We start from the raw sequence: 21,721 nt of genomic DNA, 5'->3' as shown, positions 1-21,721 counted from the left end.
TTATATTTTTATGTGAAATGCTATATTGCAATATATAAGTCGTCATATTATACAGAAAATTTGAGAAAATATTTACTTCAAACCTGTGTATAAACACCTAAATTAAAGCTCTTCTTAATTACAGCTGTACGTGTAAGTATGAAAATCAAAATGAGTGGTAACTGTACATGCATATTAACACAGGATAATCAAAAAATTACTGTATGCATGTATACGTACCCATTGCTTTCTTACATTATACCAATTATTAACTTGATTGCTCTTGACACTGTAGTTTATTTAAGATATCTATAACTATGCGTAAAAACGGAAACGGAGATACTTTTAACATTCATATTGCATACATTTTGTGCAATCTGGAATTCAATCAGCACAAGTAATTTAAAATATTTATTCTGATTGAGTTTTAAAATTAAAGCATATTGAAAATATAATCATGATAAATGCGAATTGCCTATAATTGATGATAAAATCTGTGGGATTATTATACACAACTATTGTTAACTGCATATAAAATGAAGCACAATAATTTAACACCAATTAGCATGTTATCAAATCTTTGAGGTATTCAATCCATTATCAACAATAACTTTGATCTCTGATTCTTTCGTGGGATCTTCTTCAAGACTGTTGTTTGATGCCGACCTCAGACTAGACCGACAGAGTCTTTCAATAACAACTGCCCCCACAATGATGGTCAACGTGTTGCTAGTAGTTCGAAAACGGTCACTGGAATATATATTTGTTTATACTATAACCAGGATATGTTATGATAAGTGCAAATTCAAACATGAACCCAATTCATCAGAAAATAAGACATATTACCTTTAAATATATATATATACTGTGCAATCCATAAAAAAGCAAAACCTAATATAAAGAATATGAGTGTTCAAGATGACATATTTATTCAAGAGACTAATTCTTTGCATACTTGAACCACTCCAAGGCCATAAGAAGACCTATATTGTGTACTTCAATGTCAATGGAAGACAGAACAACCAGAAGAGACACAATACTGGCACTGGGGACAGATGGAACTGCGAAAGAGCCCACAGTTGACAGGAGACTGAAACAATAACAAATGGTCTAATGCCTCCTCTAGTACAGATGAATATTCTGATTAAATCACGATAAACTGTTAAATCGACTCATACAAATGCCTGAACGTAATGCAACTTCCCAAGTACATGTATTATATGGAAATGACTTGTATATTCTAAACATTTACCCGATTAATAGAATCTTAGATGCATCGATTGGGATTCCTTCTAATTGTACCATAAAGAGGGCAGATAAACAAATGAATATACAGCTCCCTAGTCTCTCCAAAGTACCTCCAACCGGAACAAGGAAGTTAGATATTCTGGTGTCAACATGTAGATTAACATCCAGTGTTCGTAGCATTTCAGGTATTCCGATTGCCCTTAAAAGTAATTGAATTACAAATTAATTCATTCAAATCATTATTCATTAAGGTAAGACGACACGTTCCTCAAATATATGTTTTGTATTTCTTAGTATTATATGAAACACAATGTAAATATTTATACATTCCCAATTTTTGTTAAAACTTGCTTATATAATACAAATTCTTGGGAAAAAATATATATCTTTGTGGAACGTGTCGTCTAACCTTAAAAGATAGATTTTAATACAAGTATATATTTATACAAATTTAAATATATAATAAACTTCATAAATCATTATTGTTTTGGCATTTTTTTCAGAGTATGTTTTATCAATATTCTTCATCCTGTGAGTACCCATACGATATAATTTGGCTCACATGAATATTAGAACTCGAAAGGCCTAATGATACAAAATATTTTAAAGAAATTATGAGATACCAGTTTTAAAATTTCCAGAAATTTATATTTTGTTAAAAAAAAAAGATGGTCACAAAGTCATTTACTATTTCAAAAAATTCAAACACATAAGTTATTGAGTGTTGTATCATCCTACAATGGGGCTCAAGTTTGACTTTTGATCACTTGACGATAAAAACATTGTCTTTTAAAATTAATTGAATCTTTGATAATAAATTAATTAATATCTTTAGAGAAATTTCAAAATGCTCGTAAATGACTTACGTGCTAGGTGGTCCAAATACAGTAAACCAAGGCCGAAGGCTAGCACTGAAGAAATAGAGAGGGTTTTTTCTCGTTGCTATGAAATAGATGACTGGAATAAGGACCAACTGATGAAATAATAACCCAACCACATGGGCTAGAACAAACATGCCCATACTGCTGAAAACGTTTTCTATGTCATGTGCTTTCAAAATGGCTGTAGCTATCAAACTTGCAACTCCAACAGGGGTCATCCTACATTATATAAAAAAATCACACATATTTCTTATATCTGTATGATAATGTACATGTATTGCATGCTAGTAATGTGGGACCGACAAAAACATTTCACTGCAAAAAATAAGTTTTTTTTGGATGAGACAAGTTTCCCTGTAAAATATGATATAGAGTTTGTGGAAGAGAAGTCAAAAATATCCCCAAAAGCTCATCCGTTTTGCTATTTCCAAATTTATTATTCTTCAGTGATCAAAAAATTTAGAATATCAATAAAGAAATTTTCAAAAATAAAAAAACTAAAGTTTTAATTACACTTACCAAATGATCCACTTTAATAGTTTAATAACTATAATGGATATGGTTTCAAACAATTCTATGAAAGGTTTCGCCCTCTTTCCTAACGTACTGGCAGTGATACCAAATAGCAAGCAAGCAATAATAAGTCCTAGGAGGAATAAAATAAGGCAATTTAAAAAACCAGAAGTATCTGTGGAGACTGTAGCTCTCCTGGTTTGTACTTAAAACAAAGGATGAGAAAAGAACCCATTGCCATCAGACCAAAACTGTAGAAAGAGTAGCGTTTTCAATGAATTTCACAGACATTTCTATTTTAAGTAACAATGGCAACACCGTTCATCAAAATCATAATTCGATGCACTATTTTATGTATCTTAGTGTAGTCTACTTGTGTGCAAAGTTATATTGAAATCAAACCAAAACTGTAGAAGGCGTAGCGTTTTAAAAGAATTTCACAGACAATTGTATTTTTAGTAACCATGGCAACACCGTTCATCAAAATCAAAAATCGATGCGCTATTTTATGTATCTTAGTGTAGTCTATTTGTGTGCCAATTGATATTGAAATCAGACCAAAACTGTAGAATGAGAAGCGTTTTAAAGGGATTTCACAGAAAATAATATTTTTTGTAACCATGGCAACACCGTTCATCGAAATCAAAAATGGATGCACTATTCTATGTATCTTGGTGTAGTCTACTTGTGTGCCAGGTTTAATTGAAATCAGACCAAAACTGTAGAAGGAGTAGCATTTTAAAGGAATTTCACAGAAATTCTGTTTTTAGTAACCATGGCAACACCGTTCATCAAAATCAAAAATCGATGCACTATTTTATGTATCTTAGTGTAGTATACTTGTGTGCCAAATAATATCAAAATCAAACCAAAACTGTAGGAGGAGTAGTGTTTAGAAAAATTATTTACAGACAGACGGACAGACAGACAGCTAGACGGACGGGCGACGAACACCTTATTATCCCATAAGCTCTTCTGGTCTCTGACCAGTAGAGCTAAAAACGTTGAATATCTGACCTATCATATGCATTGCAATGAAATATATGGAGATAACGAACAGAATTCAAACTCAAAGGTCCATTACATGTAAAAACAATACGTTGGATCAAAGCAAACACGGACCTTCAAAACAACAGAGGTGTTATCAGGTGAGATCAGGTATCATGGATAAGTGATCATCCTCTGCCGACTAGTTACACATGCCGTGTGCTCCTTGTCATTATCGGGAAATAACAGGAAAGTTCGTCCACAATTCAGTATGCGCCGGTATATAATGGCACGTGATCCCACCTCTGATGTGTTTGAGATTCATGTTTGCTCCGCTCCTATTTTGAAATGTTAAATGGACTTTTAAGCTCGAAAACTGTTTGCTATCGCCACATACCCCATGGTCCAATGCAAACTACTTTATTCATTAATGGCATCTTTACATCTTTATATTATTAATACTATAGTGAATTTAAACCTTTAACTTTGGAGAAAAACTTAATTGATGCACACAATTCACATTCACTTTTACATGCTTTTTAATATTTGTGAAAAAAATAATTTTGATAAGAAGTCTCTTTTACATAATTTAAACCTCTAGAAAAGAATAGCACTTTAAACAATATTTTTAAAAATTAGTAAATCATTAAACATTAGGCATATTACACGAAAGAGCAGATAATGAGCAGCGATTACTTATAAAATTACATAAAATATAAATTTGTAAACAAGGCATAAAAAGCGGACACTCAGAAATTCCATGTACATACATAACTACTCAACATTTCTTTATTTTCGAACTGAAATCCCCACGAACCAAGTTTTTACTCAAACTGCGAAAAATTGATCCCACGAAAATATGAGATTTTCAGTATATCGCCTTTTCTTCATCAAAGAAACATTACATGTACGGTATGCTTACCCAGAATGTTAACCCCTGATGTTGATGAGAGGGATTTATGTACAACTGTAACCGAACTATTGGTACCGTTCATCATAACAACTCGTGGGACATGCGAGTATTTAGTCTGAGTCTGAAAAATGAATCACTTAAAGCTTTATTTTTCTTTATTACATTACTATATTTTTTTGAATCACAGGCTTAGTGTCATTTTCAGGTATAATGGAAGATACGTGTGGTTACAGAAAATTACAACAAATTGAAAAGAAACTACATCTGCCATTTTAAAATGGACAAAGTAAGTAAAATTCAAAAATTTATTCATGAAGGCAGAGTTTAAAAAAAAAACACTTAATTGAACATGCTATTCTACACAAGAGCTTAAAGTTAGGAAAAACACCGATTTTAGTTACTATTAGTCAATTAAAACTAACCTTTTGAAAACAAGCCGTCACTAAATTATCTGGAAAAAAGTTCCTACAAAACATGAAATATTTATAAAATATCCCCCAATAATAAAAACTTGAAGGCAACCGAAAATTCAAGTCCTCATCTTCATAAAAATTTGTCTTATATTGTACCTGATCATGTCGGCGAACATGTCGCTGGTTTCAATGTCTGTCTGTACAGAATCGCTGCTCTCAGAACTAGGGATCTTCAAATCTTTTCCTTCAAAAAGTTAAAGAAAATGCATTAACCATTATTTGTTAATTTTACAGTAAAATTTTGTTTGATTTTTTTTAAGTTCTTTTAAAATATCTACCACAATCCCAGTAACATTCTTAATAAAAATTCCTTATATGATTTTTAATAGATGGCAGATGAAAGTGTAATTTAAAAAGAAACATTGAATTCATTTAATAAAACAATACGACAAGATAACAAACAAAAAACATAGTCAAATGCAATATAAACGATACAAATTCAATGCAGAGCAATGAACAAACCTCTGAAAGTTTTAGAGATCGGATCAGGTGCCATGGAACAGTAAGTGTACCCTGTATACCGGTGTTATCTGCCCTTATCTTGGTAAAATTATTGAATAAATCTGTTTTTATTTCAGTATGGAAATAATGGACTAACAAAATGTTTTTAAGACAATCCATACTTTTGACAGCTTTTATTTGCAAGTAAGTCATTTTTGTGAATGTTAATCCTTTTAATTGAGATTTGTCGATTTCCTAGGAACAAACCAAACATGTCATTATTCTGTCTTAGGTTAAGTGATCTTAGAAATATACCCCTGCACGTAAAGGAAAGAATAATTTTGTATGAAAGTACATAGGAAATATTTCATAATTACAATACCTGGCTGACCAATCACGGTAGCTCAGTCGGTAGAGCGCTTGCTCCGTGATCGGAAGGTCGTGAGTTCGAATGTCGACCGCGACTGAGCTAAGTCAATAAAACAACCGTTCCTTTGCCATGTGCTCAGCAGCGAGAGATGCAGGTCCTTCGGATGAGACCTTAAAAACTGAGGTCCTGAGCCACGGTAGACACTGGCAAGATAAAGATCACTCACTGCCCAATGGCCCTGAGTGCCAAGTAAAGGTCAAAATTTGAAGCCCTTCGCCTGTATATGGTGACGTCTCTATATGAGTGAAAAGTTCTGAAATCTGACTCATGGGGCCGGCTGGGGTTTTATTTTGTAAAACTACAATAGCGAAACTCTTCATTTTTATACGAGATACTACTTACACTAACTTCACTGTACATGCAAAGTTTGGGGGAAATCTACCGTCCAGGTATTTTTAAGGGACCGTCGTCTCAAAATAAAGGTACATTTTACTATAGGATTATATAAGATGCCAAATTTTAACACTTTAATATACAGTTATGAAATGGGTACGAGGGAATTAATAGCAAATTTATGGTTCCCCGAGGGAGGAAACTATTTCCCGAGGCGGCGAAGCCGCCAAGGGAAATAGTTTCCTGCCGAGGGGAACCATAAATTTGCTATTTCCCTCGTACCCATTCCATAACTGTTTTATTATACCGAAACAATCATAGGCAATTTAATTACGCAGGTGGAATAAGGAAGCATACAAAATATTCTACCTTGGCTAAATCAGTGCTTCATTATGACGTCATAGTAGGCGAAATGACGTCAATTTTAAAACACAAGTTTTCGTAATATTAGTATTTAGAAATGTAATTTAACTTTAGAAAGTGAATATATCGTGTAAACATTAACAAAAATAAAATGTTCTTAATTTGTTATGCTTTATTCTGTCATTTGGATTAAAATCTACCATCGATGACGTCATATGTGCACATCAAGTATCATGTCGTGTAAAGAGAATTTGGATAGGACGGCATGTACACATCTTCCCAAGTCAAGAGTTTCTGATCCGCTCCGCTCCACATAAACCCTTGACCGAATAGGCTAAGTTTGACGGGGTTAGAAGTGCGTTCTCTGATTGGCCTCATGAAAGTCTTCATGAACCAATCAAAATCATTGTTTTATTTAAACTTAACTAAATTGTAAACAGAAAAACAAGCCAGATTTAGTCCCAAGGATAACGTCATTATCATTAAATAGCCCAGTTAAAGGTTTGACTGAGATTTTTAGTTGAATTATATCGAATTTATTACAAACTTCCAATATTATCTCGAAAATTCTCTGTTGAATTCGTTTACCCCGATTGGCCAATAGCAGAGGTCAGTAGAGTTCAAAATGTGTATGTCTCACTAGATGGCGTGAAAGTAAACCCCGTCAAACTTAGCCTATTCGGTCAAGGGTTTATGTGGAGCTGAGCGGATCAGAAACTCTTGACTTGGGAAGATGGCATGTACAAGGATACGTAAAATGGAGATTAAAAGCAAATATCGTGAATATTTTGTAAAAGTCATATGAAGTTCAGTTAATAAGACAAGTATCCTAATTTATTTTCATTGATATATTCTCCTTCGAAAACAGTCAGCTATATACGTATCCCGGTCGGCCTTTCCTCTGTCATTTGTGACAAAAATAATGCAACAGAACAACAATAAGCTGTATATTTCAGAACATAAGATTTGTACAGATGGAAAGTTTGGCTCCTAAATTACTTGGAAAGTGCTGCTAGATTCTCGAGTTAAGCATGGTTTTACGAAAAATATCGGTTCATATGAAAAAAATTCAAAACACCGGGTAAGGTTTCGTGCGAATGTGTGGAATAATTATTTTACTGACGGAACAGTGGGATTCTAGCAGCACTTTTAAGGCAAAATAGATGTTTTTCAACAACATATTTTACTCAAAGAAATTATTAAACTCCAAGGTATTGTTGTTCTGTTAGCTTTTTTACTAAGGAAAATTTCGCTATTAATAGAAGTCACGTGATGCCGTGGTGGTGGTGCACGTCGTTGCGTTAGACATTCTTTTATCTTTATGCAATAGATAATAATAGTTTATGTTTATAAGCGGTTTTGGTAAATTATCAAACTTAATTTTCTTTAAAAGGTCTAAATTTCCCGAAAAACGACTTATATGCTTCCTTAACATACCTGCGTAATTTTTTTTTACAAGATATTCCGACATTTAAAATAAAAAACCACTGTAGAGGCATAATTAAAATGCATGCGGTGTAACACATTGTATGATAAGTAATGTCCTAAAACAATTTATATTAATTATTTTTAAGGTCAAGATCTAGTAAATGAAAGGTGCCTACAGATTTATCAAACTTGAGAAATAAATTCATTTATTTATGCTTTACAACTTTAGCTTGGTCAAATAAGGTGTTTCGGGGCATAATTTGTAGGTAAACAAGATGAAAAACTGTATTTTAAACTGTCATTTGCAATGAAAAATTAAGAAAACCAGGCACGAATATGGGAGTTTTTCTCATATTCGACAAAGGAAATGTATCCAGATTGCCTACAGTCTCTCAGAAAACGGTAATTAGTATGTTCATGGCCTCCTCTTAAAATAAATATCAAATTTAATATAGGTATCCGGTTTACTTTTCATATGATTTCAAAATGAATGTCATAAAAATAACCTATTTTGTACATAATTCTGCTAAAGCCGTAAAGTACGGGAAAAAGAAAGTTGAAAATGATTATGACGTCATAATGGATCTAGCACCAAAAAAGTAGTCTCAAGTTATTTACTAGATCTTGACCTTAAAAAGTATTTTCACTAACATTTCGAAGAATTTTCGTTGTCTTCCTTTTGCTAGAATTCAGGTATGATTTTGACATCGCATGTCGAAATGTTTTGACGTCATATTTACATTGCTAATAACATGACGTCACAGACTCGAGATTCCTTCAACGCTCCGCCTACTGAACACTTTGATTGGTTAAGATTACTAATAAATATTCATAAGGGAGTAGTCCCAGGGAGTAGCTCAGATTTTCCAGGGAGTAGTCTTCAGTTGAGTACAGTAGTCTCTTCTCGGGGAAATAGACAGTTTTATGGTATTAATTTTATATAGAGTAATTACAGTAGAGGTACAATAAAGCAAATTATTCAAATACTACAATAGACTTTTTGTTCAAACTAATATGTTTTACGGTGTGACCGTTGCATGGGGCGAGCGCAGTTTATTTACTATCATAAACCTACACATGTACTGTCTATCATTCAAGAAAAAGAAAGCAAAAAGAATAAAACAAAACAATAAAAAGAAATCATTTCCCAAGCATCGGGATCGAGATTCCAAACTTCTCGGAAGTTTCCGACAAAATCGGAAATACCTGAACCGTTGAAGTGACGAAAGTATGACGTCAGATAAAAAGTTCTGTTGACATAGGACGCAAACGCTAGTTTAAAGGAAAAGAGATTGCATTAAATCGTTCTTTTCAAGTAAGTTGTTGCTATGTTTTAGCCACCATGCTGCTATGCACCGCAACATGTTTTCCGAGTTTCACGGAAGCAACCGACATAACTTCGTCAAAATTCGTAAGTTTCCGGTGACGTCATTTGTATCATTTCCGAAGGGCAAGGTGAAGGCTGGTGTTGTGACATGGGGGTATTTTTTTGAATAAGGTAAGGCAAAATCATTTCGTTAAGATTTCGGTAAGAAACAATGTTCCTTTAATTTTTTTTTACTATTTTTGATTTATTCGCGCAAAGGACATTGGGTAGTGCAGGAATTCTGGGAATGTTGCACAGAGAAATTTGGCTGACGTATGTACAGATTTCAATCCGAATTTCCTCTGTTCATACACGTTAGTCTATTGAGCTCGCTTCGCGACGCTCGCTATAATATATTATGAGTAATACTTTATTGTACATTATATGTTCGAAAAATAAACTCTAACGTCTTTTTCAGCTGAGGGGGCATCTCAAAATGCCAAAACTTTCCCCATTTTATAGAGTACCACAAAATACGACAGACACAATGGATTTATTTGAAAACATGATGAAAATAATGGAGATATTCTCAAATTTCTATGTTTAAAATTTCAAGAGTGTATGTTTTTTACTTTTTCTTAAATAGCATTTTATTATCCTCTCATTAAGAGCTTCAGTTTATCATAACGTCAAAAACACACTGTAACAATGTCAACCTACCCCAATTGCAAAATCGGTTAAGAAATCAGTTATATAAAATATGATGCGTGAAATATTTCACAAAGAAAACCAAAGTTGGCCTCTAAAAACAAGATACAACATAACAATACCTGGCTGGATCATTAAGAAGACAATTATTGCAATGATGGCTCCTATTGTGTTGGTAATGATGATGTAACCCACAGAGAGGGCACTTATCCGCCCGTTTGATTTTGGGTCCATAGAAGCAGCTCCTTAAAATACACATACATAAGAAAAAGACTGCGTCCATGGAAGTAGCAAAATATGTGATGCTATATGATTTACGCACAGCTTTTGTCGTAATCAACAAAAACTGAGTATTTAATTGAAACCATTTTATCTTCTTGTTTCCTAATTTATTTCCCGTTTTCTTTCTAACCTGTTATGATAGTCGACACGACCAAAGGAAGAAGCATCATTTTCAACACCCTCATATAAATTTCTCCTGATAAACCTATGTAATAAAAAACGGATTTTCGTATGACAAATGTGTTCTATAAATTACTATATTATTTTGCCAGCATAATACTAAGGTAAAATGGCAACATCACCTATGCTGTTGGTAGCTACAAAGAAATGAAATATTATACCCTATGGTTTGTTCCTGTTTCCTGTTTCACACACATTCTCAAATGTCCAATAAATATTCATATACATGTGCATTGAATTAATATTTATTCTTCCTGTTCATGATACATAGGTAAAATACAGGTAATCTTAGGTAAATCTTAATCAGAAATCAGACTATACATACTATAATCGTCATCAAAACACATTTTACACATATTGTTACCTTTAGAAGTATCGAATGTGTGCAAAACGGGAACACATAATTAAAGGAACGTTTGGTTTTGTTAAATATATAATATATATATATCCCATATGAAAAAGTACTATTAGAATTCACTCGGAGTTTTCAGTTGACTACTAGTTGACGGTCAACTGACCGTCAATTGACCATTAGTTGAATTTTTGCCATGCAAATGAGGGAGCGATCAACTCATTTGCATAGAGTGGACCACTGTTGAATGCTCCTATATATTCTTTGCAGTTGACCGCTAGTTGAATACTCCACTATCTATTTTCTTTGCAGTTGACCGCTAGTTGAATACTCCTCTATTTCCTTTGCAGTTGACCGCTAGTTGATTACTCCTCTATTTCCTTTACAGTTGACCGCTAGTTGAATACTCCACTATTTTCTTTGCAGTTGACCGCTAGTTGAATACTCCTCTATTTCCTTTGCAGTTGACCGCTAGTTGATTACTCCTCTATTTCCATTGCAGTTGACCGCTAGTTGAATGCTCCACTATTTCCTTTGCAGTTGACCGCTAGTTGAATACTCCATTAGTCAGTGCACGCAGGTTGCTTTCATTAAATATTTGAAAAAAATGGAGGGAGATTTGAAATCTTAGACAAGCAGTGTTCTTGAAAATATGAAAAGTCAAACCAATAGAGTTTCTAAATTGACATAAAGGTACTTGTAAATCTAAATGCATTATAAATGAATTGAGCTGGCACACTCTCATAAGTTGTTACAGTCCTTCTTCATTTTCTGGGCAGAAAAGGTTATATATAGAATTAGTCTAAAGCAATTGTTTATATTTACAACACGACAAGAAACACAACAAGACACTTAATGCATAACAGGTTTTCAGAATTCTTTCAATATTTAAAAAAGTACACAAAAGTAGGGACCTATACTGGCTACATTTTTTTGCATTCCTATTATCTGTTTAAAAATAACAAGCTCAGTAAAAACAAATCTTTAAATTTTATATACTTACAATAGTACATGAGATATATTTCACACGCTGAATCATCACGAAGACAATAATAATGTTTCAAATCAAAATTCCCATCTTCTACAGAAAACACACATGTACTGATTCAAATCTTGGTTGTTGTAATTATGGTATAACAAACCCGATCTATGATAATGTAATTTAGAACCCAACATAAATTTAGCGCGGGAGAAATTTTCTATCAAGTCGGAGTGTTCAACTAGTGGTCAACTCTTGTTCTGCATGAAATTTCAAAGTATTAGCATTCAATTAATGGTCAACTGGCCGTTTTATGCAAATAAGTTGATCGCTTTTCAGAAAAGCATTCAACTCCGAGTGGTCAACTGTTTTCGCATTAACAGTTGACGACTAGTTGACGGTTAGTTGACGGCTAGTTGACGGTCAACTACACATTTTCGTATGGTTCGTAAGTTCTTCTTATTGGAGTATCGGAATTTCTGAAGATTGTCGATTCAAAAGAAATAATACTTTGAATGCAAAACTAAGACTTTTGTTTTGTTGAAGAAATTATAATTGCTTTTATCTTTACCTCACTTGATACAATCTTACCTTACATTATTTATTACGTACATCTTAATTGGTGAGCCATACTGGTTTATGAAATCCATATTGGAAAACAAAAAAAACTTACCAATCCAAATGATAGCATTTTCTGAAGGCTCCACAACTCTCACACCAAAGCCAATGACAAATCCTAAAGCCACCCCAATCAGTACGCTAATGATTAAACTGTTTCTTCTCAGAAAGGCACATTTAGAATGTTTCCCATTCATCCCACATCTAGGATTGTTTTTCTCATGTGTGTTTTCTTCACCGAGAAGCAACTGCCCAACCTGTCAGTATAGGAAAAACGCTTTTCTAAACGAACATGTCTATGAATAAGATGTTGCATATTACTGTGAAAGGACCCATTTCTTAACAGTTTATTATTTTTATATTTTCTTGATGTTGGTAGGAACAAGTTCTCCATGAAATATTCGTCCCTCAAAATAAAATTTCAACAAACAAACAACATTCTTCTCAGACCACAAAAAATCTAAAATAAAAATAAGGATTTTACAGATATATGTTCTAAGGCAATCCTTAAAATATTGTTTGTTTGGAATTGCCGCCTGAAGGGTTTCAGACACAGGAGGGAGGGAGGGAATTTTTTTTTTTTTTTTTTTGAATTGAAGATAAATTTTAACTTTTTGATAAAAATCTCAGTAAACAGTAAATACATTTTCTGACTTTTAAAAAAAAGTATCTACCATCAACAAACCAAACCTAATTTTACATATAACTGACACTATATTTCAGTGTTTTGTGATACATGTTATGGGCAAAAAAAATTGACTGAATAAAAAAAAATCTTCCTACTTTTGGTTAATAAAATTTTTTCAGGAGGGGGCATTTCAATGAGGCGGGAGGCAATTCCAACAAACTATAATTTTATTTTGGCCTAATTAAAGTATTTTTATTTACCCCATTCCCTGATTCATCTTCAGATTTATCATGGTGGGCATTATGTTTGATAGTCCGACTGATGCTGGTGCCAGAACTCTAAAATTGAATTAAGATACGTGTATTTTATCTCAATTTTTAGGTATCATTTTAAGTTCCATAGAAATCACAATTTGCATCATTAGACTTTTAAATTGCTGCTAGCGTGTTTCGTGCTACCAATTTATGCTAATTTTAAAATTCATAGTACAAGAAATAAATATGATGATATTTTTAAAGAATTTTTAATTATTAAAGGAATTATATAATAGCTATCCAAGGTACAGTGTACTGCTTGGGTTATGACAGTTAACGCGAAGTTGTTTTTTAACAAAGCCAAAGGTAAACTGCTCCAAACCATGTTTTGCTAACATAAATTTGGTACCTATTAATTAAAATCTAGTCATCATAATTTTATTTTAAATCATTAAGTGTACAAGAAAAGACAACTTCCCTTTCAAAAATGCATTTAAATTGTACATATTTTAATTTTAACGTCAAGCCTACTGATACGTTTTGAACTACAAAAAGTCACTGTGACGATGACAACAGCGATTAGGTTTCACATAACTTTTTTGTATCCAATCAAATAACAAGTTACAGCTAAAATATAGAAATAAAGTAATAATATTCATAACTATGCATAATATATTTCTTTGATGTCGAAAAACAACAACAACAACAACAATTAGCATGTATTTAATGTAATGGATTGTTATTCTTTAACATTGTTAATCTTAAATTACTGGGCTCTGGTCCCTGATCCGGTAAAGGTCGTCATTTAAAAACATATCAATAACGTATTGTTTAAATAAAAAAAGATAGATAAATAATGTTTGTATGGTTAGTGTAGTTTATAGTTTATTTTCTCCTCTCAAAAGATTGGATGGATTGATGGAAAGAGTGAAAGAAATCATGATCCCAGGGATAACTTCATAATATTTTTTAAAGTAACAATAGAATTTTTTTTAATGTTGATGATAAACATACAATGATTGTTACCGTTATTTAGGTAATTCGGACATTTTTTTAAATTAGATTAAACCATTGTGGTGTTTTTCAGAAGAAGTAAGCATAATATTAAGAAATTTTGACATCTAGCAAATTTATTAAATTTCTGTGATTAAAGCCATTTAAAGTTTAATCCAATTTAAATTGTATATAATATATTCGAAACTCTATTTCTAAACATTGACGTTTGTTCCCCGATTATCCTCAAGTCAAGTTCTATTCTAAAAAGAGTATCAATTGAACAACTAGGAGACTTATTGTTCACAGAACAATAAGAGATCTTTCCACCTTCTTTGAATTTCAATTTCATTTTATATTTATCTCTTTAAAATTATATTTAATCAAAAAGAAACCAGGAATAGCTTAAAAGAAAAAAAAAGGAACAAGAGGCCCAAGGGCCACATCGCTCACCTGAGCACATCTACTAGGAAAAAGCACATATCAGATCAAAACTGAAAGTTTACTGGGGGGGGGGGGGGGGGCTTGAATTTTAATCCTCCTGGGTGTCATGATTTGAACAATGTAGAATCTTCACTAACTGAGGATGATTCCACATAAGTTTCGTCTTTCCTGGCCCAAAGGTTCTTGAGAAGAAGATTTTTAAAGTTTTTCCTATATATTCCTATGTAAGACTTTAGTCATCCATTTTGGCCCCATCCTAGCCCCGGGGGTCATGATTGAAACACACTTGAATTTACAATACCTGAGGATGATTCCACATGAGTTTCATCTTTCCTGGCATAGTGGTTCTTGAAAAGAAGATTTTTAAAGATTTTTTCTATATATTCCTATGTAAAACTTTGGTCAGCCATTTTGGCCCCACCCTAGCCCCAGGGGTCATGATTTGAACAAACTTGAATCTACACTACCTGAGGATAATTTCATTTAAGTTTCATATTTCCTTTCTCAATGATTCTTAAAAGGAAGATTTTTTAAAGATATTTCCTATATATTCCTATGTAAAACTTTGGTTGGCCATTTTGGCCCCACCCTAGCCCTGGGGGTCATGATTTGAACAAACTTGAATCCACACTACCTGAGGATGATTCCACATGAGTTTCATCTTTCCTGGCCCAGTGGTTCTTAAGAAGAAAAAGAAGATTTTAAAAGATTTGTTCTATGCATTTCTATGTAACTTTGGTCGGCCATTTTGGCCCCACCCTAGCCCGGGGGGTCATGATTTAAACAAACTTGAATCTACACTACCTGAGGATGATTCTAGATGAGTTTCATCTTTCCTGGCCCAGTGGTTCTTAAAAAGAAGATTTTTAAAATTTTTCCTATATATTCCTATGTAAAACTTTGGTCGGCCATTTTGGCCCCACCCTAGCCCCGGGGGTTATGATTTGAACAAACTTGAATCTACACTACCCGAGGATGATTCCAGATGAGTTTCATCTTTCCTGGCTCAGTGGTTCTTATGAAGAAGATTTTTAAAGATTTTTCCTATATATTCCTATGTAAAACTTTGGTCGGCCATTTTGACCCCACCCTAGCCCCGGGGGTCATGATTTAAAAAAACTTGAATCTACACTACCTGAGGATGATTCCAGATGAGTTTCATTTTTCCTGGCCCAGTGGTTCTTAAGAAGAAGATTTTTAAAGATTTTTCCTATTTATTCCTATGTAAAACTTTGGTCAGCCATTTTGGCCCCACCCTAGCCCCGAGGGTCATGATTTGAAAAAATTTGAATCTACACTACCTGAGGATGATTCCACATGAGTTTCATCTTTCCTGGCCCAGTGGTTCTTGAGAAGAAGATTTTTTTAAAATGCTATTATTTTTTCACTAATTCATAATTATCTCCCCTTGGAAGAGGTTGTGGCCCTTCATTTGAACAATCTTGAATCCCCTTCATCCAAGGATACTTTGTGCCAAGTTTGGTTGAAATTGGCCCAGTGGTTCTTGAGAAGAAGATGAAAATGTGAAAAGTTTACCACAACGCCAACAACGACAACGACAGACGACGGACAAATTTTGATCAGAAAAGCTCACTTGAGCCTTCGGCTCAGGTGAGCTAAAAATTCAAAAATTTGAAGGTGACCTTGACTTTTGACCTTCAAGTAATATTCAAGGACAAAGGTCAAGGGTCACATTGTAATTAGTCTCATGCCTCTATGACTTATAGTTTCAAAGTTATAAGGTTTAATGGTAAGCACAAAAACATTAAAGGGCAGTAACTCATTCAAGGAATCACCAGGTCCTTTCACACTTGAACATAAAAGTTGTGCCTAAAGTCCCTTAAGACATTAGTGAAGGGTTCATGTCTCTGTGGTTTATGGTTTCAGAGCAGTAACAATTAGAAGGATTTTCGCACAAGCTTAAGAGGCGATAACTTTTATTAGAGTCAATCTTAAGGGACAAGAATGAAATCTTTGAAGTAGTTTTAAGAGTACATATTAATGATGCAAAGACAGATTGTATATGTTAAAAGACAAGAGAGATATAAAAAGAGCTTAATTTCTCATTTTTGGGCTGACCTTGACCTTTGACCTTTATATGAATTTTAAGGTCCAAGGTCAATGAATCTTATGCAGTTGGTCCCACATCGTCGGAAACCCACGGGTGATCTCGTCTTTACTTATCACCCGTGGGCAAACACGCCGAAAAATCGTCGTATGTACACGTAATTAAATATGCATGGGTCATTTGATTGGCCGCTTCACAGAGTCGCGATGCGAAACAACGAATCACAGTTCACGTTACGTATGCATGTTCGGCATTGCCAAAAACATGAAAAACTCATTCCGAAGTTAACACAACTGATAAATCCACTCACCGGTGTATTTTGCAGTTAAAGAGGTACTCCTTCATAATATATGGCGGATATTAATGTCTGTGACCTGTACGAATTGACTTTCATTGTTTTAAATCAAACTTCGCACGTTTTAACGAGCGTCAAAATATTTACCATAAATAGCAAAGTAATTAACGTATTTTTCAAAATTGAAGAGTTCCAACTTTCTGATTGGTTGACTAAAAACAACAAATTAGCATATTTTACGGCAATATTTCGGCGAGTTTGCCTACGGGTGATGAGTAGAGACGAGATCACCCGTGGGTTTCCGACGATGTTAGTCCCATGTCTCTACGACTTCTCATTTTGAAAATATTTAATTATTTGTAAAATTCAAACACTTTCAGGGGCTATAACTCATTGAAGGGGTCACCGAATACTTTCGCAATGAATAGATTCCAGAGTCTTCTCAATTAGTCGGAGACATTAGTGAAGGTTTCATACCTCTATAGTTTACGGTTTCGGAGGAGTAGCAATAACAAGCATTTCTTGCGAAAGGGGCAAAAACTTTGAAAGGGGTCATAGTTCATACGCGTTGGGTCAAATTTGTTCATAACTTTTAATGACCTTTACGATGAACAAAAAGTCTTTTCGATAAATGTCGAAACAAAAAATCAGCGGAAGAAAAAAAGAATAATAGGGAAGAAGAATAATAAGAAACAGAAGAAAATCACTAATTAAGCAGACAATAAATTGTAAATGTCCATTTTTTTTCTTAGGTTCTGTTTCGAAAAATTGATAATTACTGAGTTATATAAAGTTTGAGCCAAACAAATCTACGCAGAAACTTACCATTTTATTGCCCCTTGTCCTATCTTGTTGGCTTTTAAAATATATCTAAATTATAATTTTAACGCCGAGCCTTTTATACACTTCCATTAAATTTCGCCTTTTAAAAGAAAAATTAAAATTTCTGTCTTAAAGGTTTCTACTACCTGTTAAAATATCTATATATCATAATGATTCGTACCAGCAGTAAAAAAAAATCACCCATTTAAATTCTCTTGATGAAGAGATAATATTTTCTTTATTTCGATATGAGTTAAAGATTGCATCTCACCATTTGCAAATTTTAATAGGGATTTTTCTGCGATTTATATACATGTACCATTAAAGTGTGGTCAAGAGAAAGGGTGAGCAAAGCGTGATTCCATTATTGCGTTTACTAGACCATCAACGAAATGCATATATGATCTTGAAAAATGGCAGAGACACCAGGCGTAATGTTTTGCAGTTTCATGCTAACACCATGTAAAAAGGCTTAAAGAAAAAAAATTGGTTACTTTCCTATGTTCTTGGGTGAAGAAGTTTTCTTAAATGTCAAAAGGTTAAAAAATCTCTATATTATATTTTGCGCTTCGTCCTTTTCACTAAGATTCAGAAGAATGCACCCAATGAAAATAAAATGATCGGCTATGCCTGTGATCCAATTCATCTGAACGCCAATAAGTTAATGAAGTTTAAAGGGAATGTGACATCAAAAGAAAGACAAGGGGACATATATGAACATCTGTTACGGTCTCCGTGACATACAACTAGTTTCACAATTGTTAGTGGATGGCAGCAGTAGTGTCCTGAAAATGCGGTAATCTCCCTTGTTAATTGATTAATTGTATGTTGTTTTTAGTTCCATTTGAGACTTTTTTCACTCAATAGCGACGTAATCTTATGTCTCAAATTAAGACCTTTACGTGGAACTCAGGAAAAAAGGATAGTACCGATAAAAAAGATTTCTTTAACAATACTACTTGAAAATCTAAGTGTCAGATCAAAGAGTAATATAGAAGGTTTTCAATTGCACTTTTTAACAAACAATATAAGATGGATAACAGATGAGTAGCCCAAAACCTAACAGACAGACGGATAAACGGACATCCCGATCCCTATTTACTAGGGATGTCAATGAGTATCCGGTTAAGCGGGTACTCTTTCCAACGTCTTAGTATCGTTCGAATACTGAAATGGCATCTCAATTACTCTGCGCCAATATGGAAAACACCAAAAGCCGTACAAACAAATCAAAACCTTTATCTAGCTGGTTACAACGTGTGGATGAATTGAATACACAGAGAAAAAACAGTTCGTACACCAAATCTACATTTTAGATAAATCGTTCCTAAATGATTCGTGATACAACACAACATAACATAATGGCGCAACTTCCTTTTGCTTCCTTTAAGAATAAAAACTGCACAGAAATTAACACTATTACATGTACTATAAATGACAAATATTCGATTTGAACTTAAACTAATAAGTCACATAAACAGCAATTCATTCATGAAACGACGTAGTCTTGTAGGTATTTGGGCGGACGACGGTCACGAACGGGTCGTTGAGATGGTGATTCTGATTGTTGAGGTGTGACATCCTCGGTGTGGTCTTCTGAAGCAGGAATTATATCTGTAGAGTGACATTCAGGTGGGTCAATAACATTGCTGGGTGGTACAGATAAAAGCGGCGGTATTTCAATGGAATCTTTTGACGGTTCCTGCAATACTTTTGTTATGTCATGGTTTTCATGGGCGCTGTCCTGGGAATCTTCGGAATCATCAAACTCAGATTGGATAGGTGATTTGGACTGAGATATCTCACATGGTACACGATAACATTCCACTAGTTTAACTTTGTAAGAACAAGCACGCATTTGTCGTCCGGAGAATTTTTTTATATAACACCATTTTCCGTCAATTGCTGTAATCATGTAGCGGCTCCGAGCTTTAGACTTGTCACGATCGCAATAAAGGTAGACTAGATCTCCAACTTGGAGTGACAGGTGATGTTGGGTCTTGTTGCTTTTCCATTTGGATAGAGCGCTGGAAGGGTGGTTGGTTTCTCGAAGGGTTTGTTTGGATGTAATGGTATGGAGATCGAAAACAGGAATTTGTTCGTTGGTGTACTGACTTCGCTGAGTCCACAATTCACGTGCTGACAGTCCGGTGAATCTGATCCGTGAGTTTAGTCTGGCGACTGCTATTGTCAGCTTAAGTTCTGTCACAGGGCCTCCTCCTGGCTCCTGTCGTAGTATTTCTTCCTCCAACTCTTCTATGGCCTTTTCAGCTACAGGGTTTTTGTTCTGATTTTTAACTCTACCTATTTCTATAGAGATGCGGTATTTTATTAAAGTATCATCATCCTAAAGGGCCACGAATCCAGGAGCAGGATCTACTCGGATAACAGCCGGAGGACCATCTAAAGGGCGTAACTCAAGGGCAAGACGGAGAATACCTTCCCGTAATGTATCTCGTTTCTCATCATTGATAAGGCATGCAACAGTGTATGATGTCACGCATTCTCTCAATAGAAGGATGAGTTGACGGTTACGCTTAAGAACATCAGCAGCGAACTTTATGCCGAGTGCTTCAGTTGGTTCTTCAGAGGACTGAGGAACAAGTTGATCAGGAAACTTTTTCAGGGAGGCACAAACATGGCATGACTCGCAGACATTTTCAATGGCCTTTGCCAGGTCAAGGGCATAAAAATGTCGTTTCATGACAAGATTCATCAGATTACGGGTAGGGTGATCAAGTGTGACATGTAGTGCAGTCAGTAATCCCTCTAACACAGTTCTTGGCACAATGATCAATTCTGTAGTAGGTTGAAATGGGTTAGGACGACGTACAACTAGAAGACCATCTCTAGCGATGCTGGCAACACTAAGGTAACGTTTGACATCTCTAATGTTGGTTAGTTTTCTAGATGGACGGGTTCCTTGTTTAAGGTGTGCATGGGTTCTTCGCAGATCAGCACACTCTGACTGAATGGAGAGCCAAGCTGAGCGTGTTGTGAAAGGTAGGTTGACTTTGCTGTCAAGTACATCTTGTAAGCAAACAGACCGTACAACAGAGTCTTCTGTTTGAGCAATGAAACTGCAGATCTGGCACCTAGGTTCAGAACACTCTGGAGCATTGCGACTTGCAAAATCTGAGGGGACATTTGCTGACCCAGCAAGGTGTTGGATGGAAGTGCGGTAGCGACTAGCTACAGACAGAAAAGACGTGACTCTTGGACTTGATGAGAACTCGCCCCGGCGTAGTTTTTCAAAGGCTTCTACGCACGGTTTGCTATCGGTGAGTACATGAGTCTGTTTTGTTGATTGGATTATAAAGGGACTGAAGTGTTTAATAGCCGCGGCAATACACAGTGCTTCAATCTCACAAGGAAGCCATGTTACCTGATGCTTTCTCAAGTTTGCACTAAAGAATCCAGCAAGATTCAATTTTCCATCGCGCATAGCATACATAGTGGCACCTAGTCCTCTCTTACTCACTGAGCCATCAGTAACAACCCACAGTTCATCAGATGGTATAGGTAAGATAATGGTCTTGTTTGAGGACAGTTTCTCCTGAGCATTGGTAAAATGTTCCCGCAATTCATCAGTCCACGGCACTTTGTCTTTTGACTGCATTCCTCCTATTGAGTTCTCCAGTGGAGTAAGAATGTCTGAACAATTTGGAATCACCCGACCAAGAACTTTGTATGCTCCGAGAAAAGATCTAAGGGCTTTTACAGTTTCAGGAACACTACATGAAGATAAAGTGGACACCTTGTGTTTGCTGGCAGATATCTTTCCTTCTGTCCAGTTCCATCCA

At 34.7% G+C, this 21,721-nt stretch overlaps 2 protein-coding genes across 2 annotated transcripts in view; both read right to left on the bottom strand.

The window, feature by feature from the left end:
* Positions 1-536: 536 nt before the first annotated feature.
* LOC134277072 (excitatory amino acid transporter 2-like) lies at positions 537-12,664 on the bottom strand. Its single transcript, XM_062759345.1, has 10 exons — positions 12,470-12,664; positions 10,416-10,490; positions 10,126-10,248; positions 5,091-5,178; positions 4,944-4,986; positions 4,531-4,642; positions 2,628-2,754; positions 2,094-2,327; positions 935-1,069; positions 537-729 (listed from the first exon to the last, which is right to left on the bottom strand). Exons 1-10 carry the CDS (start codon positions 12,609-12,611, stop codon positions 552-554), a joined length of 1,257 nt encoding a protein of 418 aa, XP_062615329.1. The 5' UTR covers positions 12,612-12,664; the 3' UTR covers positions 537-551.
* A 666-nt stretch (positions 12,665-13,330) lies between these two features.
* The window catches only part of LOC134277052 (inactive pancreatic lipase-related protein 1-like), a 60,863-nt gene continuing 52,472 nt past the window's right edge, over positions 13,331-21,721 (bottom strand). The window contains exon 6 of the mRNA XM_062759324.1: positions 13,331-13,380. Within this exon, the coding sequence (XP_062615308.1) occupies positions 13,343-13,380 (38 nt within the window). The 3' untranslated portion in view covers positions 13,331-13,342. The remainder of the gene's footprint in view (positions 13,381-21,721) is intronic.

The sequence above is a fragment of the Saccostrea cucullata genome, unplaced genomic scaffold, assembly GCF_032062105.1.
Source record: "Saccostrea cucullata isolate Sc308-1 unplaced genomic scaffold, CSIRO_AGI_Scuc_v1 ctg5914, whole genome shotgun sequence".
Lineage (NCBI taxonomy): Eukaryota > Metazoa > Mollusca > Bivalvia > Ostreida > Ostreidae > Saccostrea > Saccostrea cuccullata.
This window is presented reverse-complemented; position numbering and strand designations above follow the sequence as displayed.